At 44.2% G+C, this 27,521-nt stretch overlaps 1 protein-coding gene across 1 annotated transcript; it reads right to left on the bottom strand.

The window, feature by feature from the left end:
• Positions 1-46: 46 nt before the first annotated feature.
• On the bottom strand, positions 47-27,354 carry LOC115330741. The gene is made up of 5 exons (XM_042290253.1): positions 27,205-27,354; positions 20,961-21,060; positions 8,611-8,696; positions 4,566-4,670; positions 47-196 (listed from the first exon to the last, which is right to left on the bottom strand). Exons 1-5 carry the CDS (start codon positions 27,268-27,270, stop codon positions 47-49), a joined length of 507 nt encoding a protein of 168 aa, XP_042146187.1. The 5' UTR covers positions 27,271-27,354.
• Between the last annotated feature and the right edge of the window lie 167 nt (positions 27,355-27,521).

The following is a 27,521-nucleotide window of genomic DNA, read 5'->3' as shown; positions in this document are numbered from 1 at the left end:
AGCCCCAATGACATTTTCTTGCGTGTGTAACTAAGCGATTGTCCGTTCACGCTGAGTTGGACCTCCCAGGGCCTTCTCTGGCAGTCGCATCCGCAGAAAGGGGAATTTCCATCGACTCGTCTTCGTGCTTCAGTTTGGCGTTGCTGCTGATGCGTAACAGCTGGTAGTAGGAAAGCACGCATTTCAGAAAATACACCTGTAAAAAAAAGGTTTCATGGCATTAAACGGTGAAGTTGCACATAACTCGTTCTCAAGTTTCTCAGGCATATTTTTTTTTCGCATGTCTTATCTCTAAGCTATGATCATCTGTGTGTTTCTTTTTTTTTTATTATTATTTCGCGTCGTGTTTCAGCATATTTAATGTTAACGGAATGCTTTTTTATACATGTATATATGAATTGCGTTTATGAACTCTAGCGAAACACTCAGCGATCCCAAAGCCTCTGCTGAGCCCTTAAGAACCCTCCAACTCTGACGCCCGAAGTTAGAAAAGAATACTAGGTTCCTCAGAATGGATGAGCTGAGAACAAGCGGTGAACTTCGCATAGCGGTGTTTCCTTTCCGCGTGGCGTTCTTAGAATAGCGGCTGTTGTTGCCGTGCGCCCGAACGAACATGCCGCGCAGAAAAAAGTGTGTCCCTTGCTGGCCATATACCTTTCGCTTCATGGAGAGTAGCGCTGAGTTCAAGATGAAAGACGACCTGAGAAAGTCTTGTTGGCTCATAATCACAAGATTACTTGTTAGCGTTATTCGAGCAAATATAGCCGAATCTATTACTCAAAACAGACCTTATTCATTATTAGCGCCATTTCTCGGCCACCACGGGTACTATCAGAGGCTCGGCGCCATCTTTGAGGCTTCTCCACCGTTCCGTCGCCCGCGGTAGTACAGCAGTATACGAACCCCTCTCCCCGCGTAGCGTTCGTGCATTTTTTGTTTTGTTTGTATATCGGTGGTGTTAGCCCATCGAGAATAAGTTACGAATATTAAGCGCCGCAAGTCAGTGGTTTCACTAAGAATTTTTTTTTTTATATATATATATATATATATATAAAAAAAAGAGGTTCATTCCAGCACAGGAGCAGGCCGACTCACGCACTTGTTTTAAAATCGTGCGTTAAATTGCCTGACCATCTGATTATGCCTGTTTGCACAAGGACGATTTGTATGATATATTTAGCAGGAGCGTCAGCCCCTGTGTGACACTTGGTTTTTATTTGGCATTCACGGCTGCGGGTCTAAAGAATAGGAGCCGTTCTCCACCCAGTGCGCCTTGCCCCAGCGTGTGCAGACCCGAATCGCAGGGTTCTACGATGGGGGTGTTGAACGTTTACTCTTGGTTCCCCGTTGTCTTAACATGAGGAATATTGCAAATATGATTTCACACACACACAAAACAAAGAAAAAGAAACCCGGAAATTATATTTATTAATCGCATTTGTATTCAGTTCCTTGGGGAGATCACCCATTTGTAGCTAAAAATATCATTATAAGGAGTGCGTGTGATACAGCACGAATTTACGATAGTAGTATTTTTTTATTGCAGGTAAAAAATTAAAACTATGGTGTAGATATACATAGCATAGTCACACAAGTGTATGCGAGGCACACAAGCGTAAAAGGAAATGGCCGGCGTGTTGCCGCGGCGCAAGTACGCGCAATATAACGTATTAAAAAAAAAAAAAAAACATCACTATACTACGGAAAGTTGAAACATTTTCCTTTTATAATCATAAAGTTGAAACATTTTCCTTTTATAATCATAATAATAACATTAACAAATAAATTCAGTACTTGCTCATATATACTCTTCGGCCCTTTTAGAAAAAATGCGTGAATAAATGTCAGTGACATTTTAATGTGCTCCTCCTCGTAGCACGGTCATATAGCTCAGCGCGCTTATAAGTTTCATGCTTACTCGCAGTGGAATACGACCAATGCTCATTAAAGAGGTTGCTTGCAGTATTGCCTACAAGTGAAAGAGCTCACGCGGCGCGAACCTGATCTGTTGAGAAGCGTGCAAAAGATATACTGTTAAACTCGCCAACAAGTCCAGGTTAGCAGGCAAGAGCCCGCTTTCATGCTCTCGACTACATCTCGAAAATGTTTCACCAAATGTGAGAGTCGCGTGATAATAATGATGCAGCGTAAAGTAAGCCGGCGTTCACCTTTGCTTTTTAACACCCGTTGCCTTTATCATTCATCTGCGAAACCAAGTTGTTACGTGGCCTAGTACTTCTGCAATTTGCATCAGCCTTCAATCGGGTGTAAAAAAAGAACAAAAAACTACTTGATCGAGAAAAAAAAAAAGCGCAAAACAGTGTACTTTAGTGATATTGACTGGGCCTCGCCGTTGCTCTGCGCGAGCGAAGCTACGATGCTAGCCAGCATCAAGCACCCAGAAAATAAAAAAAATAAAAAATAGATGCTCGTTGACGTTACATACAACTATCATGAGCCCTTCATGCCATTGTGGAAAGTGTCATATATTAAGCAAACGTTTAGGAGCCCTGTAAAAGCACACACCGCACCACACTAAGACGCGGGTACTCTTTTTAGGAGCATGAAATGTACATGAAGGCGCTACGGCTATTCAAACGTTGACTATGATACCTTTAACTTGAAAAGAAAAACAATAGAATCCCAATCTTTACATCGTTTTTTTTTTTAAATTTTATTTCTTCGTTGAATATGTAGCGGAAGAGAGCAGTCGTGCGGTCGCTGCACGCCGCTTTCACACGCTGGAAACGACCACAGCGCCTTGCCAGCCGCCTCAAAGATGGCGTCGAAAGGAAGGTTGGCGCCACGTCTGACACATGGCAGGCGAATCTGAATAAGGTCTATTGTTCAGTCGCAATATCATAGCCATGAAGCATTTATAAAGCAGCAAATTATTTACTGGATATAAAATAACTAGCACAACCGAAATTGCCTGTTTGTATTTGAATTACTTGAATACATCAACACATAAGGTACAGTTAATTACGCTTTTAGAAACCGCGAGAACGCATTGCGGTCTTGACGGAGGACATACCTTCGCAATTAAAAACAACTTCGTTTAAAAATATATATATCAAAAAATACATTTAAGAGTAGGAGAGAAAAAAAAAAGAGATTAAAAACCGGGAAATAGAACGAATGATAAACATATATCACGGCTTCTTGCGGCAGTAAACCATCCAGAATGGATATGTATTAGCCGAAGTTTTAAGCAATAAGAGTATTATATTTGTTACTCTGTGCGTATTAAAACATTTTAAAATGAAGCTTCTCTACACATGGACAGTAGTATACACAGTTTATAAATAAGATATTGTCAAATAGTTGAGCGAACGCCCTGTGTCTCAACTAAGCGGATATTCGCCTGTCTTAGGCCGGAGACGTCCAGGTATTGTTAGCGTTGAATAAAATAAATGTAAGAGGAAAAACAACATTCCGACAACTCCTACAGATAGACACCTGCTAGTTCCTGCAGCGATGTCTTTATTCACTCAACTTTATGCTGCGTGTGTTTTGTTTTATACGTGGAAGAATACCGAAGTTTGTCGGCAACACATAAAATAACATGGTGGCAGATGGACGTTAAAGTTACAGCACTTGCAAATGTCATGCACGCTGATTCTGGCACCTGCACTTTCCTACAACTCACCGAGACAAAGAATCCAATCCAGGATCCCATCGCGCTTCCCAGTGCATGAGTGGACTGGAAAAAGGGAATGAGATAGGTGATCATAAAAAAAAAACAAAAAAAAACATTAAAGATTTCTACCACTCAATAATGATCCGCAGTCCTGACAAACATTGTCGCTACACCATTACGACTGCATAAACAGGAAAGCATTACGAAGTATCAATATGGTGGTGATATTCCAAGTCGCACGAATTATGAATACCAAAACATATGAATTCAGAAAGGTGAGATTTTATTTTGTTTCAATGAACCCAGATGCACATATTTAAATACTTCTACCTTAAATAAAAACAAGGAAGAATCGATTTAAAACAAGATCGAAGAAACTGCGTCGACTTTACATAACAAGATAAACAATTTAATCGAACGTTTCGTTTCCCAAGCGGGAAACCACATTCCTGCCTCAAGGTTTCACTGATGATGTTTCCCGCATGGGAAACGTTTGATTAAATTGTTTATCGTGTTATGTAAAGTTGGCGCAGTTTCTTTGATCATCATGATTCCCGGTTTTTAGAATATTTTTGCATTAAAACAAGAGTACAAACAGAACTACAAAAAAGCTGGGAAAACAAAACACGTACCTTCAGAACCTTCAAAAGAAACAGAAATACGCTTTGTAAGCATCCTTATTGCTCAAGATCACAGTAAAATAAAGTGATTCGAAACAAGTTGTTAAAAATGCAGCTATCTCGAAAATATCAATACAATTCTAGAACGAAAACATGCTACATTTATTTGGATTATTTAAAGTTGGAGGTAGCATTCTCTACGTTTTAAATGACGAAACGTTAATCATTAAAGGCGATGCACCCCATCAACTGTCTTATTTCTTATTTCACGTAAATCCTGCGCGTCGTGCATCGTAGAATCGTACCGACGCAAACACAGCAGCCAGGACCTGCATCACGGCGATGACGAAGAGATACAGGATGTTGAAGAGGCACCAAATCATCCACGGGAGAAGCAGCCGGTGCTCGGCCTGCAAAGTGCGGAGAGGCGACATTTCTTTCCGTGGAGCTAAGGCGGTGGCCGAAACGGGTCCCCGACTGGTTCGTTTATTGCGTAAAAAAAAAGTGTTTCTCTGATTTCCTTCGGACAATGTCACAGAAGTGTCACGTTGTCGCCGGTAGCGATCCTGGCGGTGCCACAGCATCGGTAGTGAATGTGGCAGACACCTTACGCTGCAGGTCGCCCTCCGGCTTGACAGTCCACCAAAGTTTCTGCAGCCAGGCGTTGGGACGCCGAGACGGCGGACGACAGCGACACTCGCGTCGGCTTGTACCAACGCTACAAAAACACTCAGTTGGGAAACCCACCTTCGAAACCCGAACTGCTCGCGCCCACCGAGACAAAACTAGATTAAAGCCTTTAAACTCGATATGATAACCTTTAGCGACGAGGCAAAGCATGAAAATTGATTTAGATAGGTATACTGCGAGATGGCGCCACTGGCCCTTGCGCTACTTGACCTTAACCCGTATGTGTAGCCGTGCTGTTTCCGGAGTGGCCGCTGCGGGAGAAATGGCGGCTTTGCGGTCGTCTTTAGTTCAGTTCTCGCATAGGGATCGGAGTCTCTTTTTGAAAGCAGCCTGTATGGCAGTGTCCCAACTGAGTTGTTCTAGTAACGTCGGCTCGTACTTTTTGCTGTGACTTCTAGCACAACCGCCAGGATCGCAACATCCGACAGCATGACATACCGGCTTCTGTGGCGTCAATTGTCCCAGCTTCGAAAGCATTTTTTTTTTTGTGTGGGGGGGGGGGGGGGGGTGTTTATGGGCAGTATAGAACGCTAGACACACCAGTCGAAAATGCGTTCATGGCATTGTAACAAGGGTAAACATAGGTGGTGTTAGCGGCTATTTCAAAGATGCATACAGTATCCAGACTGATAGCCAAGAAACAAGATCCGCTTAAGATTTTGTTCAGTTACGTTTTTTCTAAAGGCTCCAAAGAGTAATATACGAGGTGAGGTCATAAAAAAAAAAAAAAAAAAAAAAAAAAAAACATGTTTGGCACGTCTTGCAAGGTACAAATTCCAAACGTATATGCCGTAAATCGGTCACGCGAACTTCGTTTTACAAAAACTTTATACCTGTTCACCCCTTAATTCGACCCTTAAGAATATAGTTAAAAATCTTGACGCGAAACGACGTTCCCATGCCTAATTCTGTGCTTGTACCTCTAAAATGTGTTTTTGTGCCAGGGGTGCCAAATACACTGGCTTTTACTGCCGCACACCTTGCATGTAAATGGAGCTTAAAGCCACAGTCACGCTCCTCGTATATTATACGTGGGGTGAACCTGGTCATTTACAGGACTTTGCATATGTCTACATTCTCGACAGACTCCCCTTGTAGCCGAATTATCTCGCATCACTTGTGCGACAGCCTCTAGGTGCCCTGCTAGAACCGCTTTTTTAGGAGTACACCCCCCCCCCCCCTCCCCCCACGGCTGAACAGCTGCTGTCAGCTTAAATAGTGATCTCGAAATGGCGTCCTCCCAGGAGCTTTTTCATTGCATACAACGGGTGATAACCACTGACTGCCTGGCCTTAGCACGTGCCGAAAAGACGGCCTGAACCTGATCAGACGCTGGTCAATCCCTGTCACACGTGAGTGCACACGACGCAGTGATTGACCGGCGGCTGATCGGGTTCGGCGGCGTCTTTGCGACACGTCGTATGACCAGTCAAACGTTTGGTCGCGTATGGTACAACCTGACTGGGCTCCCAGCGATTATACCATGTTGCGTGGCATGAAAAAAAAACAAAAAAACGCGAGGACGTTCATTGGTGGTCGCTAATAAGCTGGAAGCTGTCCAGGCGTGGGAGTGAGGCATCCCCAAAAAGTGGTTCTAGCAGGCAGGAGAAGCTGCCACACAAGTGATGCATGGGCGTCCGGCTACAGGTGGTGACTGTAAAAATGGTGGACATAAGTGCAAACCTCTAAGTGACCGGTACTGCAGCAACAGAAATAAAAGAAGAAATGTAAATCATGATGGAACTTCCCTCGTACAAAGGACATGGTGTTTACTGCAGACATGATGACAAACTTGTCTGCGGACCCGTCTCGTGCCAGTTGGAAGCCTGTTTGCTTCATAAGTGCTTAGAACATGTTTGCAGGCCGTACGACCAACAGGAGAGGACCGTCATACTGCCGCCCTCTGATGAGCCATGCACGCCTCACGAAGTGTCGGCAAACTCTCTTTTGTGTGACGTATTAGCGGTCTGACGGAGTGTTTAAGTATGGTGCCTGGGTCGCGTCTCCGACTGGTGTGTTTAGCGTCCTATCCCGCCCATCCACCAAAAGTAGTCCCGAAGTGGCAACAAATGACGTCACAGAAGCCGGAGTATCATGCTGTTGCCTGTCGCGATCCTGGCGGTTGGCCGTGGAAATGCTGGCGAAAAGCACGAGCGAACAGGAGTGTCGCTGTGGTCATGGCGTCCCAGGCGTCCCAACTTCCAGCTGTTGAAGCTTTCGTGGGCTGCCACATTGGAGAGCGACCTGCAGCAGAACAGGCGTCTGCCACATACAACACAACTGTTGGGACGCCGCCAGGATCGCGACCGGCGACAGCATGACACTTCTATGACGTCATCAGACGGAAATCGAGGGACCACTTTTTTTGGCCGCGGTAAACACACCAGTCGGAGACTCGTTGCAGGCACCATGGTTTAAGAAAGGTTTTTCCTGGAATACTGATAGTGATAGGACAACGTTTTGCTGTGACAACGTTCCCTGCCCCCCCAAAAAAAAGCCAAAAAAAAAAAAAAGCGATGCTTCTTAGCCGGACATTAGCTACCAAATTAGGAAGATTTGTTTCTTCGTTTGTACGTTTGAAAGTTGAGTGTACGTGATATGCATATTAAGTGTGGAATACAAAGAATCTCGACGCCTAAAAGTGTTTTCACCCGTTTTGCTGAAAGATCTTAACGTTTCCCGTGAGTTTTCTTTTTTTTTTTTTTAAGTAGCTCGGCGTGCGATTGTGACTTTATCCGCAGAACGGCAGAAATCGCAGAGGCGAGGGCAATAATCGCTACATATGATTCAGGAGACTTGACCCAAGTTCGCCTGGCTCAAAGGCCGGGGCACGGCCATGGCCGGGGGAACTTTTGAACCTACAACTTGGGTGGCAACTCTAGACGATCTAAGTTAGGCATTTGCACTTCAGTAGACGTGACATTAGATGAAAGAGAATGTTCGCGCGAATGTATAGGGTGCCAGTGAGAAATCCGAACCTGGCTTTTCGCACCGCAAAAATAAAACTAAACGTCACGGAGAACTCAAACTCAGTCATAACGTAACCCCAAGCCGTTTGAGCAAGATGCCAATGTTACAGCACCAACCGTTATCTTATTCAATAGTCATAAGGAATTTTTTGAAGTTTTCAAAGAGAAAATGGGGCCCACTTTTTTGCCAGTTTTCGGTTTGTGGCGCCGTAGAGCTCCATGTATCTGAGAGCTCCGTCGGCTGCCATTTTTCTATTGAAATTTTCAGAAAATCATTTATAACTTTTGAATAAGATAGCGGTTGGTGCTGAAACTTTGCCATCTCGCTCCAACGGTTGGGGCTACACGTTCAGTCGGAGTTTGAGCTCTCCGAGATAATACTTAAAAAACAAGCGAGCTGGTGATGATTCATGGTAATAAAACCCGAGACCCAGGAACAAAGAAGGGGACATTTAGTTTATTGTTGCGGTGCAAAAAGCCGGGTTCAGGTTTCTCACAAAAACCCAGAATTTATGCGAAGGAAATCCTCAAATTGAGAGCAAATGAAATAATGCATATGAGACATATCTTACCACTCAATATAGATGACGGGTTCCAAAGTTAATAAAGAACACGCGGCAGCTAGGCAATTGCAACATGTTCACTGTAAAGTGTAGGCTGTTTACACTTGGGAACATGCAGGTGATCTCACCTTTATCACTCCCACGATTAGAACGACCGAAAATAAAATCTCGATGCAACTCTCGACGATTATTGCAACCGCCACGTAATGAGGATCTGTAAGTAGAGTAAAAATATATTTAGGATGACTTAGACAGTCTTTGTTGAATATGCAATGATACTAATAAATCAGAGATACCATCAAACTATAATTTATCGTTTTCCAAGTGTCCAAGTTCGTGTGAAATCGCAATGCATTTGGAGCACCGATCACCATGATCATCCCTCCATCAGTTGAAACCTATAATTGGCGACTGGTCTTGTGCTCCAGTGGTCATGAACTCTCAGACCTCAAAAAGAGTTCACTCTTTTTGCCACTCAAACAGCATGCTCATTAAATAATGATACCAATTGCTCCTGCTTATTTCCTAAAGCAATTGAAGCAGGATGGAGAATAAAAATCAATTTAATTTAAATCGTGATTTATATTGTGGATTATATATGTAGAGCTTTCCCGCAAAAATAATCCCGAAATATTTTATGTACCGTTTGTCTATCATTCGAAACTGTGAATTAATTTAAAATGACGCCCATTTCATCGTTCGGAAAGATCACAGCAGGCGTAGGGGAAGAGGAGTTTTGATTGCGATAAAAAAAAGGAAAAAAAGCGTTTTCGCGTTGAAAACTCTGATATCATTTCAACGTTTGAAGGCGTGCTGTCCAGAATAAAAACTCGTACCGTTCCTGTTATAATGATTGCTTGTTACAAGCCTCCCGCGCTCTCAGATGTGTCCCCTTTTTCACGAATGTATAGAACTACTTGTTAGAGCTTACCCCAATGGTATGTTTGTGTTGGCTGGAAACTTTAATTTTCGAGACATTGTTTAGCCGACTTTCCTCTCTTCGATGCCGTTCGAGAGTTGTTTCGCTCATTCTAAACAAAGCCGACATTTTGTAGATGTAACGCGTGCGTTCTTACTTTGTCGAACGATTAGTCGCCCAACTCGCGGCTCTTCTGTTTTGGACCTGTTTTTTACGTCAAACCCTGGGCGCGTAGTGGGTGTCCATTTATGAAATCATTGAGTGATCATGTTTTTCTAAATGTTGAAATGGCTATATCTACGCCGAAGTGAATTCCTCTGATTAAAACCATATTGAATTATTCAAAAGCAAAAGTTGATTAAATCTGCATGCATTTAACATCATTTTTGGGTCGGTACTTAGCCGACTTCTGTTGTTGATCGGTTAACAAAAATTAAGAGTAACTTAAATATAAATTGCATGACCTAGCTGATTTATACATTCCCAAAATAAGCATTTTCTCGCGCATTGAAAACCTGGGCTTTTGGCATGGTTAAAGAGGCTAAATAATGATAAAAAAACAGCGCCTTTACAGGACTGCCAAGATTTTTCACTCTGCAGATGCATAAGAGAGATACAACGAATGTGAGAAAACGTCTAAACTTGAAATAGAGAACGCAAAAAAAAAGAATCGTATAGTGAGGATTTTAGCAAGCAAACAATTATGAGAACCAACCCCGAAAGGCTCTGGACTGCTGTTAACCCAAAACAAGATAAAGAATCTTTCCTTCTCACTGATGCGTCGGGAAATAAAATGAGAACTGCTGTGCTGAGGCATGTGAAGATTTCGGTCGGTACTTCAATAACGTGTTTTCAGAGGACCTGTTTCCTCTTCCAGACTTTGATCTAAACCAGGGGTGGTCAGGCTCACCCGGCCTAAGAGCCGCAACCAAAACCACAAAACTTCCAAGAGCCGCGGGAGGAGGAGGGGGGGGGGGGGAGAGGCAAACTTTTGTCCAGAGCAATAAACGAAATTCGAACTACTTTCAAATTTCAATACATCCGAATCAAAAGCAGTCCAAGTGTACGTAAGGTAGCAGTAGCACAAGACTACCAAACCGCAACCTGTCTTTCACTTTCAATTTAAAACGCGTTCCATTTCTCTTTCTGGGGAAGTGCTCGTGTGATCAGGAGGGAGGCGGAGAAGTGTGTGTGTGTGTGGGGGGGGGGGGGGGGGGGGGGGGAGGGGGGAGGGGGGGGGGGGCGGAGAGAGCCGCGAGCCGCACTTTAACACCCAAAGAGCCGCAGCTTGGCCATCCCTCATCTAGACCTTATTTTTGACAAAGAAATGGCCCCATGGCCCCATTAACCATCAAGGCATTTGGAATCATGAAACTCATTGGCGACCTACCCTCAAACTGGGCACCAGGCCCTATCAAAATAACATCGAAGCCTCTCAAATTTTGTAAAAATCAGTGTTCATCTCTTCTTTCCTTGATTTTCCAACAATCGCTTGACTCCAGTGGAATACCCGACAACTGGAAGCATGCTCAAGTAATTTCAATTTATAAAAGTGGTCCGAAGAATGAATATTTTAACCATAGACCAAGATCTTTGACAAGTGTACCCAGTTAACTCATGGAACATATGGTTTTTTCACACATAATGAAGCACTCATGCATGCGCAACAACTTCGTAAATCGGCACGGTTTCCGAAGGTCCTATTCTTGCGAATCGTAGCCTTTTGAGTTTACTAATGACATACACGAAAATCTGCAATCCCGCCCCACACAATCTTCACAGATTTCCAGAAAGCATTCGACAAAGTGCCTCATCACCATCCCACGTTAAAGATCCGTTCATTGAAAATAGACTATTTTTTTTGTAATGGAGTGGATTTCAACTTTTATTTTAACCATACACATAGCGTTCATTATATCAATAAAAAGATTCACCGCAACAAAATGTCAGATCTGGTGCGCCTCAGGGAACCGTGCTCGGTTCGTTGTTATTCATTATATTGTCACGAATGACGATTGATGAGGCGACGAAACTGAAGCAAACTAAGCGTTTAATGGGGTGAACTTGTGCCCAAAAACATAATAGGAAAAGGCTAGCGTTGCAGGCGTCGATGGTGGCGAAACAGCAGTATCGAACGCTGGGGCGAAAACTGACTGCGGCTCGCCACGCGGAGTCCCTTATACATAGATGCGTTGGCTTCAGGAACAATCGGCGTAGAAGGTTCGGTAACTAGAACATTCGGACCTCGAACAAGCAGCAGAGTTCTCGAATTTACCAGAACATTCAACTGAAAGAATAAATAAAGACGCGTAACTCCCGGGCATCGAACCTTGGGACCTTGCACGAACGTCAAACGCGGTAACCACTTGGCCACGCACGCGCTCGCTCGCCGTCGCGCGTGGCAATATATGCGAATGACTTGCCAACTTGGATTCGGTCCACCATTAGATTATTTGCCCACGACTGCGTGATCCATCGGAAAATATAAAAGCTGGATGGCTGTGCGCTTTTGTGGAACGACCTCACATGTCTCGAAACATGGGGTAAAGAATGGCAGGTGAAAATTAATGCTTACAAAATAAAATTTCTCAACTTTAATACCAAACGTACATCAACACAGTTTAACAACACCTTTTAAAAACGCCTAATGAAGGTGTTCCTCGTATAAATTACATTATTGCGAAGGCAAACAAAACCCTCAGTTTCCCGAGGCAACACCTCTGCTACCTTGCAACATCGGACACAAAACAGATCGTATATTCATATTTCCTTCGACCGAAAGCTTGAATACGCATCTGTCATCTGAAATCCCCATCAGTCATATCTAATCGATAAGCTAGAAGGCATACAAAACCGAGCTGCCTGCTCCATAGATTGAAACTATATACTCGCGCAAGCATTACAGCATTAAAACAACAACTTAAGCTTCCACTTCTTGCAGACCGTGGGACGATGTCAAGATTGATTGCCGTGCATAAGTTGTACTGTGGATCGCCATCCAAAAACGATAAGTATTGCAAAGCCGCCAGCCACATCTCGTCACGCACAGACAACACACGAACACTTCACATCACCGTTCGTAGTTTCAACTGTCTATTACCGACCGCAGTTCACTACCTGATCACATCGTAACAATAGAAGAGCACAGCACGCTCCGTGCCGCACTTGCCGCATTCACAGCACGCAATCTAACTTAAACATTGTTTCATTTGTTTTCTTTGTGAGTCTTGATATATATAGATATATTTGCCCCCCCCCCCCCCCCCATTACGTAAAGTTCCCTGAGGGCGATATAAGGGTACAATATATGAAATAAAATGAAATTTGATAATTTATACGTACATTTGATTTGATTTTAAATAATAATTTTAAAAAATCCCCAAGCACGAAAGGTATATATAAGGCTACCGCTGAATTTGATAAAAAAAGAAGTACTCGTCTAAGCAAATCGGAGCGTTGAGCTTGATTTCTACCATTCACTTTGTTGGTCAGTTATATATATATATATATATATATATATATATATATATATATATATATATATATATATAATTCGTGACAATATATATTGTCACGAATGACGAAGTGACGAAACAAAAAATAACTGAGGAAACCGCAACGTTTAGTGGGGCGAACCTGTGCCCTTAACAAACAGGAAAAAGAAGATAACAACAGAGTGTCACGGGCGTCGAGTTCGCCGTAACAGCAGGATCGAACGTTGGAGCGAAACTGATTCCGGCTTGCCAGGCGGAGCACCTTTTATAGCCGCGTGGGTTTCTGGACCATTTGGCCTAGAACGTTAGGCGCGTACGACATTCGTAAGTCGAGCAGACAAGAGAGCTCTCGAATGTGCGAGAACACCAAGTAGAAAGAATAAATAAAAGAACATTCCGCACGCTGGAATATGACCCAGAACCTCCGCACGACAGCCAAACACGGTAACCATTAGGCCACGTACGCGCTCACTCAGCGACGCCCGTGGCAATATATGTATATATAAACGTCACGTTCTATCTTAACAAGATCAGAACGTAAAAAAACACGAAAACTGGAAAAGTAATGTCCTATTGTAATCAAATCAAAACTCCAATAAAAAATCAAATAAAGATTTTTTGCTGCTGTTCTTGTATGGTGGTAATCCTAGGAATAAAAAAGTTGTTAATTAAACTGTACTTTACATTTACAGTATTTTTTTCAGCAATAATGCTTTGAACATGGCAGATTCATCAATCAATTTGCAACGTTGAAAAAACATCTAGTCGTAGAGAATCATTTCTAGCTTACAGTGATGTATATCAAATCAATCTGATTTAAATCAAATAAATCTGACTTAAATCAAATAGATTTAATTTATTTTATTAAAAAGATATTTTTATTTTGAAGAGAAGGCAGGCTAAATATTAGTGCTGCAAGTTGATCGTGGTAATGCATACGTCTCGCAGCTTATGAAGGCGTATAAAATTTATTAAAATTTAGCCAATTGCTATAATATACTAAACGCTTTCCTACAAAAACGGATTTTGCAAAATTAAGAGAGATGAGGGGGCCTCATTGAGGTTAATTTGTTTCTGCCGTATGCAGGACTAACGGGGAAAAAAAAAAAAAAACAGACTAGAAACCAGAGTTTCTCACAAACGTTGAACTAATAATTATATAGGGTGACTGAAATCACCAGGGTCGATCTAAAATGGACCTTTAAGAGCCGACGCCTGCACGAAGCAATCTAGACTTTTAGTCAAAAATGTATTTCACAGGTCCGCTTTTTTTGTGTGTGCGAAATTGCAAGGCTCAGTTGTTGTTGTTGTTTTCTGAAAATAGTAGGGCCAAAAACCTTGCCAGGGTCAACGGCGGGCTGACGCTGACAACTGAGTCGAGCGGCGGGGCGCGCTTGGCGCACGTGTTGATAGATGGCGTCGGGAGCAGCGTCGAAAGGTTTAGCCGACCAGCGAAAGAAAGCAGGCGACACGCAGACGAAATCTGTTGGCAGCAAAAACACCGTCGTTATGCAACCGCATTTTTTTTTAACTTCAAGGGTTGCTTTTGTTGACCGCATTTATTTTTAGGCCAAAGGTACACTACAGAAATATTATCTTCATTTCAGGAAATCACGGTCGTCGAGAGCAGTTTCGATAAGGAGGTAGCGCCATCTACCAATACGTGCGCTAAACGCCCCCCCCCCCCCCCCCCCCCCCCCCTTCGCGCTGGACTCTATTGTCTACGTCGCCACCCGCCGTTGCCAACTTGTTTCTGCCAACAAGTTTTTTGGCCCTGTTTTTTACAGACAGGGAGCTACGCTTTGTAATTTTAAAGGAAAAAAAAAACGGACTTGTGAAATACACCTTTGACGAAATTAGATTGCTTCTTGCAGGCGTCGATTTTTACAGTCCATTTTAGATCGAGCCTGGTGACTTCAGAAACCTTATGTAAGCGAGGTGTTCGTCTGGCACCGCTACGCTCTGAACACGTCTTCGTGCGCAACCTTTCCTGTGATGCACTCGGAACAAAGAAAAAATATTTACCTGTCTTTAATCACTCCTGCAACGTTCGAGCATACTCTGTGTTAAAAAGCCGTCCATCCCTTTTGCCACTGACATCACTAGTGCGTTAATTTGCGAGAAATCACCACTCTAGTAAATAAAAGAGGAAAACAAAAACTGGATGAACTGAGGGGTAGTTGTACGGTGTTAGATCGAGAAAATTGAACTCGGTTTTTGGCCCGCATAGAAGAACTGCGCATCGCAGAAAGCTACAAGTCTTTGCGATTGTGACGTTGGCGGTGGTGATAAAATGCGAAAGTTTGAGCACATAACATTATCTGGACTAAAAGAAACAAAATAAAAACAAAACTTCTCTATTAGCCGACGTCCACCAAGCCTAAGATTCAACAAGCCGAAATGTGATATTGGGGGCGCCTAAGCATGTATTTTAGTAAAACACTTTGGCAGCTAGAATGACGATATTGTTTTGTTTTTTTCTCTTTAATATTGATAAGTTTTTTTATTGGCATAATTCCGTAAATACGAGGAGAAAAATTTGCTGTCGTGTTTAAGACACGACAGCAAATTTTCACGTAGAATTATGAAGGTAAAGTTTACTTTGTACTGGTCAGTGACAATTTTTTTGTTGGTGGTGTTCAGCAGTCTCAATTTTCTTCTTTTGCTGCTTTTAAAATTTTTTTGGCATGGAACGTGCCAAAAAAATAATTGTTTAATTTCGGATTATTTTTTAAATTTTGTCACTTTCATTTAAAATTTAATTATTGGTAAGGTGACATTTTCGTTTTCGGGCTAACAGCCATTAGAGAAGCTCGTCTGCTCTCCGATAAGACCTCATCGAAAGCTAAGGTACGAGTGGTTTAGAATGTTGTCCCGCCTCGCAACAACGTCGAGGCGGCGCGGGTGAGGACTTTACACCTCTTTCGTGGTGGACGTCATCAATAAACTGGAGGACTTTGGGCGCACGTTATCTTGTGGCTACAATCCTCATCTCTCCAACAGTGTATAGCCCCACGCTTGTCCGACGAATATTTTCAAAGCAGTAAGTTTGAGTTTGCGCTATAATTCTGGCCTCAAACGAATTGTCCCCCGTACCACATGAAAACAAAGACTTTGCTCAAGGCCATAATAACATATTCTGCTCAATATATTCCCACGTAATGTAAATCATTATTCTATTTTTTTTTTTGAAACTATGAAATTCTTTTAACGCTACCCCCAATCCTAAAATTTTGTCCGTCCACCCGTCCGTCCTTGAATTTACCGCTAAATTTAGCAAGCAAATCGATATCACGATGTCTATACACGAATTCAGTTTCTCAGCTAAATTTAGCGGGAAAATTTGTCACGTGACCTGACGTCACGTGACATACATAACAATTCAGTTCACCACTAAATTTAGCGAAAACATTTATGTTACGTGACCTATACACCGATTCAGTTTCCCCGCTACATTTGGCGGGAATGTGGAGTCACGTGAGGATTCCCAAGAAAAAGTTCGCCGGAGAAAGGCTCACCCATTTTCGGGCGGGTCCGGAAAAAAGCTTACCAGTTTTTTAACGGACCCAAAGGAAAGCTCATTTTTGAATTTAATTTGAATGTAAAGTGTTCGTTATAATTTAATATCAGTAGTGCTACCCATGTTTTAGGCCTTTCTCACAGTTTGTGCGAAGCGATTTTTTAGATTTTATTTGGAGAAGAGTGCTGACCTGCGTCAAACGTTTTTGCATAAGCTTGTGCCCCGTATCAGCAATTTCCACCGGTTTAATGGCAACCACTAAAATAAAAAAAGAAGAAAAAAAAAACGCTTATCGTTTCTTTAGGTTGACAGTGACAGCCAGCGTACACGCTTAACATCAAATCGCTCTGCTGTAGCCTGAATAATTTTTTTTTTAAATTTTACAATTTAGGTATACTTATTTTAATTCTTTGGATCAGTGAAAACAACGGGGAAAAACTAACTACCGCAATTTTAAGAAATTTCTGTTTATGAAAGCCCAACCATATAACAAGAAAAGCTTGGTCTTTTTGTTAGCGAGAAGCTGTACGTGCTTCTTATTTTCGCGATCTCATTTGCTTGCAATGCAACATTAGTTTTTCAGTTTTTTGTTTCTATCTTTCGCGTTCTGATATGATTGCAAAATGATTTGATGTGACTGACAAACCAAGTCGAAGGTTGAAATGAAGCTCAAGCATCAATTCGCTCTGAGAACCACTGCCTTTTTCTTGTGTTCAGACCGATATAAATATTGCTTGTGGGACGATTCTTTAATTTAAATAGAGAGAGTATGCGCAAACAAAGCATAAAATAATAAACAAAAAGGTGAATAAAACAAAACATGATTAAGATTATTTTTCCTTATAAGGTTTCATTTCAATACTTTTAGCAAAACTGGTCAGACTTAGATCATAATTTGAATTACGATATAAATAATCTTGATTTTTATTCTCCACTCTGGCTGTAGCCCTCGTTCCACTTTATGCCAACCCATTTCGCGTTCGTGTTCCCATATCTAATTCTGATGTCACTGGGAAAAAGGAAATACGGCATTATGCTTATTTTATTGGCGCTCTATTGAAATCTTTTTTTTTCGGCGATCAAGGCTTGACAGGATACAGGACGCTTTTTATACTTCAAAAAAATTTATTATTTTGGTGAAGGGCAGAATGACCGCGTGCTCAAAAGGCATCTGAACATACTTCAGTTGAGTCAGCGTATTTGACTTTAGTGAGAGTATTTCACTTGAGTGAGCATGTTTCACTTGAGAGAGCGTATTTCATTTGAGTGAACGCCCGATTCTTAGATTCGTAGGTAAGCTTTAATCCGCATTCGTCCAAAGGCCGGTGAGCTTTTCTTCGCACTGGTCAGTTTCGCGGTGAGCTTTTCTCCGGTAAGCGTTTCTCCGGTCAGCTTTTCTTCGCTGCCCCACATGATTTACACACCTTGAGGAAATTGACGGCACGTGACCTATACGTCAACTCAGTTTCCCCGCTAAATGTAGCGGGAAAATGCACGTCTTGTTGCCAAAACATAAATTCAGTCTCCCCGCGAAATTTTCCGGGAAATTGACATCTCAGTGACCTATAAACCTTTGCAAAAAGAGCACTCTGGCCGCCGCCATTTTGCGACTCGAGCGACCCCTATCAGCCAAAAAGTTCTGCACCCACTTGAGGTGTGGAAACCAGGTCAGCGCGAATCCCCACCTGCAATGTGCATTCGGAGTTTGCCGGCTTTTCTTGAATGTTTTTACTTTATCTGCCTGTTCAGGATGCTTACTCTTTGTGTGTGATCTTGCACTTTGGGAACCAGGGAATACACGGGCTCGTAACCTGCTCGGCCTTCGCAGGAAACAAACGAAGAAAGCGAACGTCAAGCAGCCCGCGACGCGGGTCGCTCGAGGGTTATTTCCATTGAAATAATCTCCGAAAAGCCTTCCCGGGTTTGTTCCCGGTCACGAAAAACAGCTCCAAGCAAATGAACGTTCGTTCATTAGCTTTGGTGCCGTGGAAACAAAAAGAAAAAGAAGAAAGAAAAAAGCTGCTCTTTTCAAAACGTGCCTTATAAAACGAGCTGGATTCCCACCGCTCGTCGTGAAGTGACTGTCGTCGTCACTGTATATTGGATATCTTGTGTTATTTGAGACCTTTTTTAAATCCTGTTCGGATAACACGACACCATGGGGTATGTAAAATATATGTTGTTCGATTGATAAGACTCGTTGAATTTCATGTGAGCGTGGAATACCCATGCCTTTCGGCTATCCTGTATGTGGTCAAATATTTTCGACAGTTAAGACTTTTATAGATTGACACGGCTGCATGCATTGTGTCGCAAAAAAAGAAACAAAATGATCACACGCATTCCCGTTGCATTTGTTCGGTCGCGCACGGACTCACAAGAGCACCTTTCATTTGTTTGTTTTTCTTCCCAAAAATACTACAGTGCTTTCATAAAGACCTCGGGAAATTCTATTCTCCCCAGAACACAAAATAAAAATAAAACGCGACAGTTCAGACGCCGCCCGCTTCCGGAAGTGCACCTACGCAGGCTGCCACAGCCCAGTGCAGTCAGGCAACACTGACGTACACTCTCAAAACTAGGTACGCGTTCTGTAAATCGCTTCGTTCAAGACTGCCACAGGAAAGGTCTGTACGCCAATTCAGTTATCCGCTAAATTTAGGAGTGAAAATTCAGGTCTTGTAACCTGAACACCAATCCACTCTCCCCGCTAAATTTAGGGGGAGAAGGGGAGTGGAGGGGTGCGACGTCACTTGACCTGACGTCACATTACCTGGGCAATGATTCTGTTTTCCTGCTAAATTGAGCGGGAAAATAAACGTCACGTGACACACCGATCCTCTTGCCAATTCCCTATAATGCATTTCATGCGATAGAAGACTTTGAAGGTAAAGTTCCCTGTCGAATATTTTTATAGAACACAAACTCTAGGCACACTGTATACACTTGTTTGAAGCCATGAAGCAGTCCTCATTAAGTAAAGTAGCATCTGCTAAGGGTCCGGCGAAAACCATGCTCAGAATAAGTGCACCTGCGTTCATTTATTGTTATCGCTTCGCCGGCATACTTTTAAAAGTGCGAGAATCAGAAACGATTGCTAAAACATTTCTGGTCGATATTTGAGTTTCGAATAAATGAATCTAGACTTGTTCGCAACGTAATTCAGATTATAATGTGCGCCTTTTTGCTCGTTAATGGTTTGATAATAGAGTAAATAATTATTTTGTTGTCAGTGACAGGAACGAGTAACGTATTTTCGGTAATTGTGACCGATGTACGACTAATCGTACTTCGTTACATTCTATGAAAAGGGTACAAAATAGCACATGTGCACAGCACATAGCTTGTCCTTGACCCAACTCGTGTCCTATGTGCGACACGATATAGAAACGCCCAAAGAACACACCACTGTACTGCCATTGACCGAGGCGCACAGCACTGCCGCGCTTACCGCGTCAACTTCGCCCAATTCTTCCTAATAACTGCCCTCCACGCAATCCGGTATGGTAAAAACAAACGAGGTTTGTTTCGATGAAGTTTCGGCAATATTTTCGTAGGTTTTTTGTTTGTGTGTCTGCCGCACATGTATGTTTTAGCTTCATGTCGGCCCATCACTTACTCTAACTTGAAAAAGAAACGAGAAAAATAACGGCTTACTACAAAAGTAAATTAACGCGCTTTTTTTTTTTCTCTCGAAGCTCGTTAATGGTTAAAACTCTTTGTTGCCACAAGCGCGAGCAACGAGTAACTGTAATTAGTTTTTTTTCTCTTCTTTGGTAGCATGTACATGACTCAAACGTACATTCGCACACCAGTTGACGGAACGCCTGAGGCAACTGAAACAATTTTAGTGTCGGTTCATACATGCAGCGAAGCGCTGATAGCGCTGCTCACGTGTCGTCACTTTTCGTCTGCCATGAGCAATAGCTTTGACGGTGCGATACAAGGGTGGTGAACACTCCCGTCAGCACGCGCTTAAGGCTCATTCACACTGAAAGCGGATCCGCGTTCGCAAAGCGGGTGCGAACGCGGTTGTATAAAGATTCAGTACAATGTCACGCGTACTTGATGTCATCGAGTGCGCGTGCAATTGTACTGAATCTTTATACAACCGCGTTCGCAACCGCTTTGCAAACGCGGATCCGCTTCAAGTGTGAACGAGTGGTTATGCGAGGTTAGTGCTATGCTTGGACTCGGAGTACTCCGCTGCATGTGTGAGTTAACAGGCCTTTACAGCCCCGGCAGGGAGATACGTCACGTTGCATGTGTAGCTGCAAGGTTGTGACGCTTTGCAGCAGCTGTGCATGGACGCCGCCATAACTGACCTTCAGTTTTTGTTTCCTCTTATTCCGTTTATTTCCCTCCATCATTGCCATAGCAGGCCAGGTTATTGCCATATTAGATTCAACTGTGTCCTTTTCTAAAGCATCGGCCTTTGTAGAGGATCGTCAACTACCGTTTCACTTGCTCGGCATCTCGGTAAGACAAGAGAAGGTCAGCAATGGCGGCCGTAATTTGGCGCGTGTGTAAAGCGTCTATACTTACTGATGAGTGGCTTCTCGTCTTGCCTGTGGAGTTTCGTTACCTCGTATCGCGGGGCGGTGAGCATCAGCACGTATCCCAGTATCGTAAAGCCCCGTATCACCTGAAAGACACAAAACACGGAGGTTTAAGTCGCACTTGGCGCTGCTCATGCGGCATACAAAAGACAGTCTGCTGAGGCCGTCTGCTGAGGCGTGTTTCTTCCCTGTCTTGTCACATTGGTCACGCAAAAACTGTCTGCAGAGATGTCCTAACATCTAAGCATACATCTATAGGAAGCAAACGTACTTCAAACGTGCACCTTGAGGCCTGTCCGCAGGTGAGGCTGTCATCACGTGTGCAGAGAACTCCGTGTCTTCTGCATATGATATATGGCAGTGCTAGCGGTAACGCGTTACAGGTGACGGCGTTACCGGTAGCGCGTAACCCTTTTTCGGTAGCGTAGTAACGTACTCGTTACGTTTTCCAATACAGTGACGTATGAGCACTTATCTCAAGTAAAGGCCCGTTCACACAGACGCGTTTACTTACGTTTTCATGCGCCGGAGTCACACTGCTCATACGTCGTACAAAATACAGTCTGGCAGACATCTGTCACCGCGATATCCATGGCACGAATGCCGCGTGCCAAGTTTCTCCTTGAACTCATTGCCATGCGGCATTCGCAGCGCGGATCTCGTCGTGACTTGCGGTCGAACCTGTTCGCGGTCTGTCTTTTGTATGATGTAGAAGTAGGGTGACCCCGGCTTTTCGCTACGTTATGATTCCTATGATTCACCGGGACATCCGTGAATCGAATGTCGCGTGCAGAGTTGAACTCATCGAGCTCAATTCCACGCTTCATAAGAAATGCAGATGTCCCGGTGGCTCTCATCGTGAGCAGATGTAAGGTCCCGTAACGTAACGTGATGTAACGTAATGTAACGTAACGTAACGGAACGGAACGTAATGTAATGTGAGAAAACTGGGCTTTGTGTTTAATGTGAACTAATGCCCCTGTACCCTGGGAAAGATAAGCAACAAGCTATGGTCGCCATTTTGGTTCACGGAATGAGCAGTTCCTCTCAATTCTTATTGAGCCCACCTAAATTCGCTGGTGGCAGGTACCTTTCTAAAGACCTTTCTTGAATACTAAGATTTTTTTTTTATCTACAGACCGGTGAAACAAGCGCACAACTGCGCACCGCCACCACATGCGGTGTCAGTGTTTGGCACCATTCAAAAATAGTATTGTTTTGTTTTATTTTTATATACACAAGAACAAAATTACGTTAGTAAGCGAATTGGGGAGATTACCATGATTGATAAGCGGATTGCATTCACCACGCCAAGCATGCTTATATTGGCGAGGAACGCTCTCAGTACGATGAGGCTCCATAACGATGTTGGTGCGACCGGTTCAAAACGACCCTTTTGAAGCTTCCAAGATTTGAATGGACCGAAATAGCGATTGTGGCTGTGAGAACTGAGACCTATCAGTCAATTATTTTCGTCCGTACGTTGCTACCTATTTGCGTCCGGCTAACTGGCAGGGGAAAAAATACAGAGGATACAGAGGCAGGATACAGTGACTTTAGTGTGAACACTTAACGGGTAACGTGGTTACGTTGCACGTACGTATTCCCAAACCTTAACAAAAAGCAACACACAAAAGGCGCCAAGTCATATGAATTCTCGCGCTTATCCCACATGCCTTCAACACCTTGCCTTTATATTCACGCACGCGCCCCCGTCCTTTGTTGTATTGTCGAGAAACGCTGTCGCCGTGAATTGCAGGCAGGGTGAAAAGACGCCATCCGAAGTAACAGGAGTGATTTGTACTATCGTGTTCGAATGAAATGCGAACATTAGAGCATGTGGCTGTCGACACATGCTGCGCCTCCTGGAGGCCTTTGGAAACCGATAAAACTGCAAGGTGGGGAGTAGGGCGCGGCGAGGCTGTGCGTCCTGCTCCGATATTCTAATGCGAAAGCATTAGCTGTCTCATGGAGCAGACCGACGTCATCAGATCTGAAACCACGCCAAATGGCTCTTTTACACCGCTTCGTTCCCATTGGCTAGCGCGCGTCCATAGCCAACGGCACCTTTTACACAGCTGCAATCCCATTGGCTGGCGCGTGTCGACCAGTCTTGCATTCGCCGGACACGCATGCGCCATCGGGCGGCCGGTCGTTAAAACTGACGCTTCGCGTCAGTTTCAGCGACCGGCCACCTCATGGCGCTGCGTGTCCGTCAGCGCTAGGGTTTGTGTATAGGCTCCCTACGGGAGCCAGAGCAATACCACATAAAACACAAGGCTTGCGCGTCTTCTCCTCTAAACGTCATCACTAGTAGATCCCCTCAGCGCCCCCTAGGTAGCCCGGATGAGCATCATCGTCTGCTCCATCGCCTGCTTCAGTGGCTTGTGTAGCAGATAATGAAACAGATGCTCATGCCGAGTGTCTCTTGCCATAGAATACGATGAAGTTAGACGTTAACGGTGGAGCGTCAAATGCATGAGTGAAAATGCCTTACTGCTGTGCGAAGAGCTGCAAATTGGCCTTCGTTGGACGCTGGCACTGGACGCCATTTTTGAGGACGCTGTTTATACTCCCTTCACTGAACGCAGCCAACGCCACAGGCGCGAGCTCGAGGTTGCTGCTTTGAAGGGTTCTTCCGCAGAACGAGCGCGTGCGCTAAAATATGCACGTCTCAAAGCCAGGAGCACGAGCTAGCTCGCGCTCCTGCGGTGCTATTTTGCACGTTTTCTCCCAGGAGACTTGGGAGAAGGAAGGGACGTCAACGACTAGAGCAAACGCAGATTGGGTTTTGACAGAAAAAAACAAAATCAACATCCAATCTGCATTGGTTGTGTTGTAGACGTCACTTCCTTCTCCCTAGTCTCCTGGGAGTCCAAAACGTGCAACATAGCCCCCCTGGCCGAGGGATTGTACGCATACACGTTGCCAATGAACTGGAAGCTCGCTATCAGCTCGCTCTTGGTAGTCGCGCACACAGCTGTGGCCGCCAGTGAATGCGACGCGGCCCGTATTCTCGTCAAGCTTCGGGGTGTTTGCCGCTTGGGGCGGGTCGGGGATCTACTAACGAAACGTCATGCGCAGGCCTTGTCTTTTAGGTGGTATTGGCCAGAGTTGCACGTCTGTTTTCCGCGTGCCGCGCGCCGCTATTCGCTAAGATCCGATCACCTGAGGAGCCAGATCAAAAGCCATGCGGGAAAGCAGACGTTGACCGCGCACCGGCGTACGTTACCCCGCTTTGAAGCGCGCCGCTCGCCTCGAACGCGCGGCGCCGCTATTCGCCGAATTCAGTAACGCGAGGAGTGGGATCAACACGCCATGCAGGAAAGACAGCGCTACGGGGAAGAACGCGCAGCTCTGGCTCCCGTAGGGAGCCTATACAGGAACTTTAGTCAGGGCCAGTGAGCGTTCGAACACGCGTACAGCAAGATTGTTGTACATGCTTTCGAATTCAAAACTCATAAGAAGTGCTTAGGTGTACCTCGATCTTCTTGAACCTCGCCCATCACACCTCAAGCTGCGACGCTGTGCCGTTGATGCGCTGGAAGTTCCGTCACTGTCCGCATTTCATTCGAACCCGATAGTACATCAGTATGTTGCGAATAAAATGAATTAAAACCTCAGTTGGTCTCGTGTGTGCAAATGCTGGAGGTAGGTCGTACTGTGAAGCTCCGAGCGAGCATGTCGGAAAGCAGCCTTTATAATATACATTCTCATTTTCCCTCGTGAGTCTTCAGGTGGAACCGCAACAGATAAGGTGATTATGCTAAATTTCTGCTTGGACATTTTTTTTTTAATATTGCTCTTATGCATATACTTGTAACGTCAAAATAGTAAAATGTTTTAATTCATAGATAAGTGTAACGCAAACTTTTTATCAGTAACGGTAACGCCGTTCCTTTTATTGCAAAGTAACAAGTTACGTTGTTCGTTTATATATGAGGAGTATGAGTGGGGCTCTAGGAGACAGTTTGTGCAGGCCCAGCGAAACATTTCTCTCGGTGGCAGTGTGAGATGTACCTTCATATTCGAATGTCTCTCCTAAAGTGCTTAGATGTCAGAGTTTTTCCAACTGTTCGAGCAGCGTCACGTGGTTTATGGGCCGCGCTGGCATTACGAGCTTCGAGGAGGGGTCGAAACCGTCGGCTGTCTACAAGCGTCTCAACCTTTTCACCCGCTTTAATCCTCTCAACGCGAGGAGGCAACGCAAGCACACTAGCAATTAATAGGGAGTATTCACTGGCGGCCATAGCTGTGTGCGCGATTTCTGCATGAGCGCGTGCTGATGGCGAGCTTCCACAGTTCTTTTGCAACGTGCATTCCGCACCATCAAGAGTGCCGGTCTTAGCAGCCTATTGATGTGAGCTCGTTCTGAGCATGCGCTTTAAACAGCACTCACAAATATGGAGTCCAGTGAATACTTCCTATACGCACAGGAGGCGTCTGCCATTAAGTTGCAAACGCTCCCCATGGTTTCAGTTGTTCCCACTTTTAAATATGGGCTTCCTCCCCGATCGGCGCAGTGAGCTGGTGCATAGCCTCCTCTATACTCACAAAGCCTGGCAGTTCGATGACGGAGCCATAAAGTGCACGGTCGCAGATTTGGAGCACAAGGATCTGGTAGCACAGAGCATTTCTCGGGGAGTTCGGTATTCAGCGCACAGCTTTTGCAGCGGCGAGGACCCGAAACATGGTTTTCAAACCCGACGAGAAAAGAAGCGGTAGCCCAAGGAACGCGAGAAGCACGGCCAAACATTCCATCGCTCGAGACAAGCATGTTTCGGCGTCTCGCCGCAGCGGGGTGCCCGTTACATGACTCCTGTGTGCCGCTCTACCGTTCCACATTCGGCGGCCACGTCACGTGACGATCTGCCAGGCTTTGTTAGTATAGACGAGGCTATGGCTGGTGACGAGCTCAATCGCCAGCTCGCTACGCCTATTGGCAGATGGCGCCGCAGGGTACAAACCTCGCCGTCTCGGTCGTTTGTGAACACGCCTGTCGTTGACCCTGGTAAGTTGTGAGCCTGATTTTTCGCGGGAAGGGAATTACGCCTTAAGATTTCACCAGGTAGAATTCACCACCCCGGTGTACATTCGGTGAAAGTTTTAGCTTTCAATGTGCACTTGTCTATGTTTCCGGCTTGTTTTACAACGCATGGAATCCATTGTTAACATTTTATGTGCATATTCCATGCAACAAAAAGAAAAAAGCCTCCAATAGAACTTAATATTTACGTTTATGTATGGTTTCCTTCCGTTCTACATAATCTCATTCATTGTACCCCAAATGTAAAACATTATATGGATAAGCAGCCGCCGTCTTTGATCAACCGATTATAGTCGACCGAAAGTCATAAATTACAGGGTTAAAATTCTTAAACGGTCCACAACCCTTCAGATATTGAGTCGTAGGTGTATTTTCGCGATTGTTGGGCGCTAGTCCTTGTAGTATTCCCATAGAGTCACACTGCATCATACAAAAGACACGATGCTCTCTGCAGACGTGATGACGCAGAATGATCTTCGGACACTCCTCGAGCATGTTCGAAATCATGCTTGCGTCATTCGAATGCATGACTGGAACATGTCTGTAGACAGCTTTTGAGTAACCAACGTGTCACTACCCCCATTCGAGGAAGAAATCCGCCTAAAGCAGTCTCTGCAGACTGTCTTTAGTACTAGCAATGTATTAACAGTGTGATCGCAGTTTGAGAGTCAAGGTGTAGTACATAAATGTTTTGTCAGGGGCGAAATTCGGTTTAGAGGTGTTATGCGGGTAAGGAAGGTAGTTCGTCCTCGAGCTGACCAAATTTCCCCCCTTTAAGCGCGCGTCCTGAAGTTTACAGTCGAAACTGCTATTAGGGTGAATACCTTCACGTATGGTATATACCGAAGGTTGCAATCTTTGCCTGTGCAGTGAACTATGTGTATGATAAATGTTTTAGTTTAAAAAAGCTACTCGTTTTTTTTTCATTTTTTGTTGGGGGAGCTTAAAAAAATAATTGAATTTAATATCATAATTGCAAAATAATTGCATTTTTTATCTTCCTTTAAAAATGAATTTAGCCTTAGTATTTTATGATAGTTATACTATAGTTTAATTTTTAGTTTAAAATACGGTATTTTACTTTCAGATCGAATGCCTATCGGGTGTTCTCTGCCTCATCGATGAACATAATCTTCGCAAATCGAAGAGTACAGTACGTCTTCCGGCGACGAAAAAAGCTTACGATCGAACTGATGCCAGTAGCGAGGGAACCGTTACGGGTGTTGCAGCAGAAGCAGCACGAAGACATCAGGACGGGCTTCCGAGGCGAAGAGTCGCCAACTCCTCGCCGGAAGGAGTCGCTCGAGACGCTGTACGAGCCTTCATCCGCACACCGGCCGCTCCACCTGCACACATGTTGTGAAGCCAGGGCTGTGTTCCAAAATTTACTCGCTCTTGCTCCAGAGTAAGGGCACCTTTGCGTTCGAAAACCTACCCGCGTCCAGCGTCGCTCTCTTTGTGTTATCTCGTCACACGACCCGTCAGAGTAACTCGGATCTA

This window comes from Ixodes scapularis, unplaced genomic scaffold (genome assembly GCF_016920785.2).
Source record: "Ixodes scapularis isolate PalLabHiFi unplaced genomic scaffold, ASM1692078v2 PGA_scaffold1__304_contigs__length_218370807, whole genome shotgun sequence".
Taxonomy (NCBI): Eukaryota; Metazoa; Arthropoda; class Arachnida; order Ixodida; family Ixodidae; genus Ixodes; species Ixodes scapularis.
The sequence above is the reverse complement of the archived record's forward strand: the minus strand, read 5'-3'. Positions and strand labels throughout refer to the sequence as shown.

Bases quoted from the DNA above. Each gene is read 5' to 3' on its own strand.
- LOC115330741 (XM_042290253.1), bottom strand. From the start codon at position 27,270: ATGTCTTCGTGCTGCTTCTGCTGCAACACCCGTAACGGTTCCCTCGCT. The intron at 21,061-27,204 runs GTAAGCTTTTTT...TGTGTCTTTCAG, and splicing joins CTACTGGCATCAGTTCGATC to GTGATACGGGGCTTTACGAT. The intron at 8,697-20,960 runs GTAAGTATAGAC...CTCTACTTACAG, and splicing joins AGACGAGAAGCCACTCATCA to ATCCTCATTACGTGGCGGTT.